Below are 10,466 nucleotides of genomic sequence, written 5' to 3'. Positions count from 1 at the left end.
TCCGGCTGGCCTGGAGGGAGAAGAATAGCAGAGTTGGGGCAAGAATCCTCCCCCCACAACTCGAGAGGGGCAATACAATAGTGGCAGGTTGGACCTGTGCACCGGAGGACGAGCATGGTCTGAGCTGGAATCCAAGAATAGAAATAGGAAAGCATAGGAAGGCAACTCTCTATTTCTGAGGTTTGAGCTCCCCTGCCCTTGCGTTAAAGGCAGCTAGACAAGTTCACCAGAAGCTGTAGTATGCAAATGTTGAATTAAAACTTTAGAAGGCAGAAAAAGTTTTATCCACAAATAAATGAACAGGGTAAGAAACAGTGTGAGGCTGTTTTCCACCTTTCTTTGAGGCACTGTTAGAAACAGGATGCAGAAGTCCACCAGAGGAAGCTCAGTAGGGGCCCTTCCTTTCTGTAAACCCATCCACTGAATGCACCAATATTCAGTTCCTAGGCAACTCCCATAAGCAGTGAAAGGTGCAGATACCCTAAAACTCCTCCAGGACAACTTACTCCACTCACTTAAGGTACAAGTGCACAGCCCATCATTTAGCTCAACCCAGTATTTGATTTTGGACAGAACATGGGAACATGTCTTCTGTTTCACATTATAACCCCCTTGTAAAATACACTAAGACAAACAATATCCTTATTGGGTATTTTCAAACAAAACTGCAATACTTAAAAAAGTAGGTACTGCTGCTAGAAAGTTTAATCTGAATTTTATTTTTGCACTCTAGAAAAAGACCCAGCAATGCTCCTGCCACTTAAAAAGAAAAACAAAACAAAACAAAAATCCCCCCATAAATACTTAAGATGGGTTTTTCTATGCCACTGAAGAGCAAAGCCTGGAGAATTCTAGCTGCTGCTATGTGATAGTGCTAGGTCATAAAATAACTAAAAGGATTATAGAAGCGGACCAAAAAGCAGTCATAATTTGACCCAATTTGATCTTAGAAAGGAAAAAAGGAGTACTTTAACAAAATAAATATTTTTAAGTTTCTACCCCTTCTAAACCTTTATCTCCAAACAGGCTAATACTAAAACTTAACAGCACCTCATTTGTTTTGATTCCAGTTGAAATGCTAACCACCATTCACCACAAACGAGGAAAAAAAGTGATTAGTATATTGAACCTCATTGTCAGAATGTTGCATCATGTAGGTCACGGTGGGGAAAATAACAAGATCCCAGGCCTTCCCATTTCTTTTCTCCCTTGCCCCCGAAATACAGTGCTTGGAAAAATAAGTAGTATTTATTTACTAACAATGACATAAAATACATCTTAATATATATATATATTTTTTTTATTTCTTTACAAATTAAAAGATGCATTGGAAAAAAAAACCCAAGAGTGAAGAAAATGAAAGGTTCACTTATGATCTTATTTTCCCCTCATATTAATGCTAGAAGTTAGTATTATGGAAGTCTGTGGTTGCTGAGCCTTACATTCCTGGGAAGCTGTCTCTTCGCTGGTTAAAAACATCTAGATTTTTGGTTGGAGGCAGTAAGTGGGTTTAAAAAAAAAAAAAAAAAGAAAGAAAAAAAGCGTCAGCTATAGTCATACAAAAAGATGCTGAAGATTCTGTCCACTACACCTTGAAAGTGTATCCATTATAGTTCACATAGTCCCTTGAGTGTAGAGTGCTGTTAGGCAGGACAAACTTGCAACATTAGACCAAACAAAACCCTCAAATTTATACATAGGCTACAGGTCACGGAACTAAAACCACAGACAGCTGTTCGGAAAAATACGTCTTACACAAGGTCCCTACATTGCAATGCCAAGTCCAGGTAATACAGATCTGCTAACTGCATTCAAAACACCCTGAATTTTGCTAATTTTTTCCTTCAACTTTCAGTGCTGTTGCCTCCTCATTAAATCCCGAGTATTGCAAGAACAGTTGTGTGTTCAAGTTAAACACATTAGTCTACTTTAAAAAATTAACGAACAAGCCCTTAGAATTCTCAATCTGATTTAGACTCACACCACCTTTGCAGGAGTCCTGTCCTCCACCTTAGATGAACCAAGCAGTGGAGTGGTCAGTAAAGCCAACTAAAATGTGGATGGATCAGTCTGTCTGAGGTATTTTAGTTTAGCAAACAGTTTATACAATAGTTCCTATGTAGATGGTTCAAGAGATAAAATTAGGGAATAAAACATCCAGGGTTGAAAATACTTTCTGCTTTAGCCCCAGACCCTTTCCAGCAGGTACTTGGTAATACCTTCTGTGGTGCATTTTTAACCTTATTTTTCCTGTATTCCCTTCCTTGCACTCCAGAGTACAAATCAGCCTCATATTTGTACCAGTAAAATTAAAATTCTTCCTTATTTGCTGTGTTTCACAACCGTTTGGATTGGGAAAAGCTGCCTCATTGCCCCTGTAGTGCCTGTTCCCACACAGCCACATATCAACTTGCAAAAAAATATTTCATATATAAACAAGGACAGGCATCATGACCTCCACCAACTGGACAGTCTAGGTAAATTCTTAGGGGAAAAAAAAAAGGGGGAGGCCATTAGAAATCAGAACTGGTAGACTGACTCCACACAGAACAGTAAGATGGGAAGGCTGCTTTTCCCAAAGAAAGGCAAAGGAAGGTATTTGAGGGGGTACCATTCAGGCCGGCAGGAGGCACTGATTCTATCTTTCTCCTATTCAGCTGTCAATTGTGCACTCACCAGTTACTTACTCTAATACATGCCAACACAGCAATTCTTGCTACAGTGACTATTTTGGAAGGACCTTGCTATCCTCTCAGCTCATTTCTTTTTCAACTCAAAAGATTCCTGGTCCAGAGGGCCACATGCTGCAGTTTGTACGTGGCATGTCATGTTTTTCCTTAAAATAGGAGACTGAAAAATGCTGAGCTGCTCCAGCTCCCACCATCCAGCAGGATGGCCTGCCTCCTGTCCTCCCCACCTAGCTCTTCTTCACACTTGGAGCATGCGCGCACACACAAACACACAGCAACTACCAGTAGTTTTGAAGTTATCGCTTTTTCACCCAATACTGAATCATGTACAGTGAACTGAGAAACTACATTCATTACGACAGGATTAGCGAGCATAGGGGGTAGATTCCTGCCAAGCACAGGAAACAACTTAGTTACAGGTAAAAGACCTGGGATCAAACGCCTTTTTCCAGCCCTCACCAGGAAATGTTTGCATCTCTCTCAAATGTGACTGGGAGAGGTTGAAAGGATCTCTGCTTATGCAACATGTATTAAAAATTATGGAATTGTACAGGTTTCTATGTTGTCCTTCTGGAGGGAGCTGGGCCCATGGATCAGGTGGTTAGTGGAGACAAACATCACTGCTGGAGTCCAGCATCACTCCCTCCTCTAGCTCAGTAGCTGTCGAATCTCCTTGTGCATGTGACAGAGGAAGTCCACATATGAAGCCCCCCCACTCATACTCTTGTCCTCCACCAGAAAATGTTTGAACAGCATCTCAAACTTATCTTCTTGCTTCACAATTATTAACTATAAGCAAACAAACAAACAAACAGATTAGTTTCAGCTAGCAACTTTGGTGATTAAAAAATGTTTTAAAATCAAGGATATGTGGAAAGCAACCTTATACCAATGCCACCTGTAACTTCATAGCCTCTTGGAAGGTAGATGTGGTTCTGAAACCCCTTCAGGCTTAAAAGAACCTAAACCCCAGGTCCTTCCACTTCCTGGGCAACTGTTCTAACCCCTATACTACTAAATAAAAGGTCTGCACTTTTTCTGCCTGTAATTCTTTAATGAAGGAAGTCCTAGCTACTGTTCTTTGTGCTAATTTCAATATTGTTGGTGTATGTGAAGCATGCTTGCTATATCAGGCTCCTCAGAGGACTAAGGTGTAGGAAGCCAAGTTTGTGAATCCCAAATAGACTAGGTTACAAGACAGGCACCAAGTCTCTCAGCATAATCAAGACTGCAGCAGCTCTGGGCATGGGCAATAGCAGAACTTCAATTGTCCAAGTAACTATACTGGCAAAGTACTGAAAAGGTTAGTGTTTTTTAAGTTAAAATGCATCTTGGATGGAATTAGGTGATTAATCTGTTGGACTCAGATGGCTCTAAGGTCTTTACCTTCATGTAGCGGGATCTCTGTGCCTGCAGCATGTCCATGATGGATCGTACTTTCTTAGAAAAGGGGTTTTCCAAGATAGGCAGAGTGCTCTGGAATAAAAGACAACATCCATCTTACACAGAATTAGGACAATTTAATAACCAACTCTGCTGCTTTACTTGAACTACGTAAGTTCAAGTCTAGGCATTTTTGGTCAGTTTGCTAAACAGAAACAAATAAAGTTATTAAAGAAAATTAAAAAGGGATGGCACAGCCAAGAGGTCAGCACTACAGGACAACTGTTACCCTATTAGCTCGGCATACAAACCTGCTCTTTTCACTGCTAATAAAAAACAGATCGTCATAAGCCACAATAATTCCTCTAACTACAAAAGGAATACACAAGGTATGTGTTCATACTGCAGCACAATGTGACAATACCTGGTCTGGTTACATTAAGGTCGCTAGCTCATGGTGCTCAGTCTTCTGGCCCCATGCTGCCTCTGCCTGCCAGGATAGAAGCCCACACTACCCTGTGCACCAGACCTAGTACATAGGACCAGGCTATCCAGCTCATGGAATTTCCAAAATGTCTGGAACTTTGGCAGCAGTGGAGTAGTGCCACTACTGCACTGCTTCCCCACTGCAAAGATTTCAGATCCACAAGGAGGTCCGCAGGCTGGAAGACTTGGCACCAGAGGCTAGATCTGGCCTGGGAACTGGGGGTTGAGCACCTCTGAGCTAGACCGTTTCTGATAATACCCGAGCTAGCTAGTTTAAAGCTAGCTTGAGCATCTCTATACTACAATGCACTTAGCAGTGCAGACATATCCTACAATGAGACCAAGAAGAATTCTGCAATTGAGAAGTTCAGTTACCCACTACTATTGGGCAAAATTAACCTAATTCAGAAGCTAGGTAAAACAGGCTAACATATACAAGATGCTACATTGGAGCAACCCCTATACTTAAAACTAAGTAAAATGGGATTGACATGTTGCCTGAAAAGAAAGGAGGAAAAAAAAAAAAAATCACACCCATAGTTTTGGTTACACTGCATCCACCTTGTTCTCTGGGATCAGACCAAAAAGGCCATCTACTCCATTTGTATCAAAAGGAAGTTCCATCCATCTCAGAGACAGCATCTGCCCAAGAGTCTGATGGTGTCTATAGTCTACAGGGAAGAATGGGCAGCCACTTAATATTCTTCCTCCAGACCTGCAGAACTAACCAGAAAAGGGTAACACTACTCTTGATACTGGAGCTCCACAGCTAGGATGCCACGACAGGGATAAAGGGCTTTTATGCAAATGGATCTGATTTGGCATGGCTCCTTCTGGAATCTGCAAGACAGAGGATGCAGGGGGAGGACGAGAGAAAGAGACCCTGCTATCATAGATTCATAGATGCTATGGTCGGAAGGGACCTTAACAGATCATCGAGTCCAACCCCCTGCCTAGGCAGGAAAGAGTGCTGGGGTCAGAAGACCCCAGCCAGAAGCCTATCCAGCCTTCTCTTAAAGACCCCCAAGGTAGGGGACAGCACCACCTTTCTTGGAAGCCCATTCCAAATTTTGGCCACCCTTACTGAGAAGTTTTTCCTGATACCTAGCCTAAATCTGCTCTGTCAGTTTGTGACCATTGTTCCTTGTTACCCCAAGAGGTGCACTGGTGAATACAGCATCTCCGATCCCTTGCTGCATCCTCCTAATGAATTTGTAGGCAGCCACAAGATCAGCTCTCAATCTTCTTTTGCAGAGGCTGAAGAGGTCCAGGTCCCTCAGTCTCTCCTCACAGGGCTTGTCCTGTAAGCCCCTAACCATATGAGTGGCCCTCCTCTGGAACCCCTTGAGTCTATCAACATCCTTCTTGAAGTACAGTGCCCAAAACTGAAAGCAGTACTCCAACTGCGGTCTGACCAATCCCGCATAAAGGGGAAATATCACCTCCTTGGATCTATTTGTCATGCAACTGCTGATGCATGATAAAAGTGTGGTTAGCTTTGCTGATGATTTTATCACACTGACGACTCACGTTCATCTTGGAGTCCACTATGGCTCCGAGATCCCTTTCCACTTCTACTGACTGAAAAGTGACCCTCTCAGGAGCACAGATGTGCTGGATATTTTTGCATCCTAAGTGCAGTGCTCTGCATGCGTCCTTGTTGTACTGCATCCTATTGTGTACTGCCCACTCTTCCAACCTGTCCAGGTCTGCCTGCAATTGTTCCCTACCCTCTGGAGTGTGCACTTCACCCCACAATTTAGTATCATCTGCAAACTTGGACAGAATACACTTCACACCCACATCCAAGTCACTGATGAAGATACTGAAGAGTGCAGGTCCAAGGACCGAACCCCACAGGACCCCACTACCCACATCCTTCCAAGTCAATACCGACCCATCTACTACCACTCTCTGGGTGCAACCCCTAAGCCAATGTGCCACCCACCAGACCGCGTAAACATTCATGTCGCAGCCTCTTAATTTATTTATGAGAATAGGATGTGATACCATATCAAAGGCCTTGCTAAAGTCCAAGAAAATGACATCCACCTCTACTCCTGTGTCTAAGCATTTTGTGACCCGGTCACAAAATGAAACCAGATTGGTCAGGCATGATCTACCTGCTACAAATCCATGCTGGTTTCCCTGCTGCAATAATTTTCTCACTGGACTCCAAGTAATTCTCTGCTTGCCACCCCCCACCCCCAGGCTGCTGTGCACCCATAACATACCTATGATTTAAGCAAAATCTTCCCTAGTTTCATGAAGTGGGGTAGAGAGGAAGCAGTCTGGTCCTGTGCTGGGCTTGATTTCATTAATACTGATAATTAGCTAGTATGAGAACTCTTGCTCAAGTGCTTTCCAATTCTACAACCTATTAGGTATAAGGAACCCTGAGGAGATTTTTAGAAGACCATCTTCAGGCAGGGATTGCTTACTGCTCTCATTATTAGAAGAACACCCTAATTCTAGCTTGTACCCCAGGTCTAGCTCACCATAGTATTGCTGATCTGGCTGAAGGATGACACGCCAAAGAGGTTCTGGATCAGGCCTTGCTGTACGTTTACCCCCACCCACACGAAGATGTTCAGTCCATTTTCTAGCAGGTACATATCACCCTTGGAGAGGCGCTCTTCTGAGTTCCGGATTGCTGCTGGCAAGGCATCACTGTCCACATCAACTTTGGTCTGTTAAAATATCAAACACAGTAAATCAAGCCCTGCAGTTATGTTATAAAAGGAAGAAAGTCTTGTTAAGCCACACAAATTCCTGCCTTCGAGACCCTAAAGGATTTTCAATTTCTTGAATCAGTTTCTAACTGCTTGCACATTTTCTTGTAACATGGACATTAGGTAACAATTTGCAGGGCTGTCAAATCTGGACTGAATTATTGCTGTTTCCTGTAATTTTGTTTTCCTGCCTAGTATGATATCAAAAGAGATTAGGAAAAAAACTGTTGTTCATAAGTAGACTGCCCTGGCATCAGCATTCTGCAATTCCAGTACTCTCCTTATGTTGGGAATGTTCACGGTATTCCACTAACCAAGTGAAGTAATGTCAAAAAGTCTATTCAGTTCTCCTGGAAGGACTACAAACACTATATAAAATTACTAGAGTGGAGCTAGAGGATTTTTGAGGCTCCAAAAAAGTTGCCCTGGTGCTTTCCCCTAGGACTGTTGGAGGAAAAGTGTACCTTGTCCAACATACAACTTGCAAAAATTAATTTACAGCTGAAATCAAGCATCCTGCTAAATGACAGGGACCAACACTTTTCCCATGCAGCTCTTCTTTGTTAAAATGCTACTTTTCTGGGTATAGTGGTATAGCAATGGAACTTCTGTGCAGGGTAAAGGCCACTGATGTACACTAACTAGAAGCACTTACCAAGGGCAAAAGCCTGGGATAAAAGAAAACATTTGTTTCTGCCACATCCATGGAGGTTACTAGCTGGCGAATGTAGGCACGGTCATCAGTGGAGACTTCTGGTCCAGGTTGAAGGACATCGCTCTTCAACACACAGTTCAAGTACACAGGAAGTAGCTTCATGCATTCAGGGAGAATCAGCTACAAAGCACAAGATGAAGAATTTATTTAGCTTATGTGGTTTTGGCATATTGTTTCAGCCATCTTAAGGTGATGTCATCACCAGTTTGAAGAGCCTGAAGGCTACCAGGCAGCACTGTAAATGGACACGAGTCCACAATGTGGAACACGGTCATAATGTAGATGCAGAACAGACAGCAATTAATAACGAGCTCTCTCACTGAATGAGGCTTGCAGACATTAGGGGCTGGAAGGGACCTTGCATGATCATCGAGTCCAGCCCCCTGCCATAGGCAGGAAGTCTGCTGGTGTCAAATGATCCCAGCAAGATAAGCATCCAAGTGCCTTTTGAATGAGTCCAGAGCAGGTGGCTTGCACAACCTCTGGGGAGAGTCTGTTCAAGACCCTGGACACACGGAGTGTAAAGAAGTTTTTTCTTACGTACATTCTAAATTGGCCTTCCAGGAGTTTGTGGCTACAGCCAACTAAAACACCTGGCAACAAGTGAGGCTTGCATGGAGTCAGTAGAATAACTTCAAACTAAAGGAGCTGATTTAAATCCAAAATCCACATAATTCTAGAGGCTAAACTCCTTTAACACATTCACTTGTACTTCATTCCACAGGGCTTGTGGGATGAATTTCTCCTGAGGTGCTGACTTGTGTGACTGTGCCAGAAGTCTATTTAAGAAGGCACTCAGAATATAGTTTCTCTTCCAGGTCATCTGGTTAAATGGACAGTTTTTCTCATTGTTAAAGTACATCACCCATATTAATGGAATAGGTGGGAAGGGTATGGTTCTCAATTTGCTCCCGTCACACCTGCCATCCAAAACTGAGGTAGTTACCTGGCCAGCAGAAGAAGGGCTGGCACAGTTCTTTCGGTAGCACGCCAGGATCTGGGCACACTGATTGATCAGAGCATCTCTTACTGTCTTGACTGGGTTATTCAGAACTCCACGATACGCTGCACGGAAAAGTTAAGAGCTCATCACAGATACCAAGTAACCATCAATACCTATAATTACCTCAAAATGGTCCAAAATCTTTAGTCCAACTAGACTTCAAAACCTAGAGCAACTCTATTATATTTTGATAATACATTTGCCGCAAGTAAATCTGGAAGACTCCTTTGAACCTAGCAATATAATTGCTTACTGGGTCAGCAGAGGTCACTGTTAGAATACAAAAAAAACACGTAGGAGTGCATGCACATAGCTTTTGCCATTTTAAGATTTGTACAATTTTATTATGCTCTTGTTTGTATTATGACAAGGTTTTTTCATTCACCTACTGGATGTGGGACCATTTTGTGTCTTTCCATACCCAGAGTAGAAGAACCCAGCGACCATGAGAAGGATGAAAGCACTTTAGCTCTAGGAGCAAGCATATATGCATCTTATAAAAGCTGTGTGTGTACATATCTCCTTTAAGCCAAATCCAGAGACCAGAATTCTGCATCCGACTCAGAGGGTGAGGCTGATTCCTGCCTGTGCTTTCAGGGCAGAGGAACAATACTGGGATCATTACTGTCTGGGAAAGGGCACATAAGATCTATAAACTCTTCAGAGTCTGGCTCAGCCTTTAGTGCAGAGAGGTATAAGATTATCTTGGAGACAGATCCTTACCATACTTGGCTAAATAATTGATGAGCGTGTCTGTCTCACAGTTCCGGTAGAGGTCAGCTAGTTGCGTGCAACAGTTCAGGGAGAGGTTGTGAATGCGGAGTCGCCGCTGTCCTGCAGAGCTTGTATACAAAAGAGCGCACTGCAAGACAGATGGAACAAAACAACTGTTAAAAACAGGGACTATGGAACCATTCAGTCTTGCTACATTTGGAAATAACAAATAACCAAAATAACAAATTCTGTACTTAGTGGGTTAAACACCATCTCAATTCTAGAGGAGGTGAGACCTTATGACAGGGACAGGCAATTATTTTGGGCGAAGGGTCACTTAATGAGTTTTGGCATACCATCAAGGGTCGCATGGGTAGCCCCTCCCCTTGACTGGTGCCCCACCCCCCTGGTTGCCAGCTTGGGACCAGAAGTCCTACCCCCTAGCCCCTGACCTTTGCCACCAGAAGTCCCTCCCCTTGGCCCCTGGAATTACTCCTTTCAGCAAGGGGTTTTTCTGAACCAGAAAAATACCAAATTATGTTCTAAAAATCAAACATGTAGTTCAACATTCATTAATTTAATTAAAAAATATATTTTTGTCCTGATTTACATGCTTTTGTGTAGTGTATGTAGAGGTTAAAATGAAGTCTTACTCTTGTATATTGTGGGAGAGTGGGTATAGGTCTGTGGGTATGTGGGGTGTAGGGGAGGGGGGTGGGGGGGTGGATAGGTGTTGGGGTCTG

General features: G+C 43.0%; 1 protein-coding gene across 4 annotated transcripts in view; it reads right to left on the bottom strand.

Annotated features, from left to right (window-relative positions):
• Positions 1 to 1,278: 1,278 nt before the first annotated feature.
• The window catches only part of SEC24C (SEC24 homolog C, COPII coat complex component), a 60,081-nt gene continuing 50,893 nt past the window's right edge, over positions 1,279 to 10,466 (bottom strand). For all 4 annotated transcript variants that reach the window (XM_006262955.4, XM_006262956.4, XM_006262957.4 and 1 more), the window contains 6 exons: positions 9,733 to 9,871; positions 8,953 to 9,071; positions 7,947 to 8,126; positions 7,058 to 7,249; positions 4,077 to 4,166; positions 1,279 to 3,479 (listed from right to left, as the gene is read on the bottom strand). In XM_006262955.4, the coding sequence (XP_006263017.1) occupies positions 3,339 to 3,479; positions 4,077 to 4,166; positions 7,058 to 7,249; positions 7,947 to 8,126; positions 8,953 to 9,071; positions 9,733 to 9,871 (861 nt within the window). In that variant the 3' untranslated portion in view covers positions 1,279 to 3,338. The remainder of the gene's footprint in view (positions 3,480 to 4,076; positions 4,167 to 7,057; positions 7,250 to 7,946; positions 8,127 to 8,952; positions 9,072 to 9,732; positions 9,872 to 10,466) is intronic.

This window comes from Alligator mississippiensis, chromosome 6 (assembly GCF_030867095.1).
Source record: "Alligator mississippiensis isolate rAllMis1 chromosome 6, rAllMis1, whole genome shotgun sequence".
NCBI classification, from domain to species: Eukaryota; Metazoa; Chordata; order Crocodylia; family Alligatoridae; genus Alligator; species Alligator mississippiensis.
This window is presented reverse-complemented; position numbering and strand designations above follow the sequence as displayed.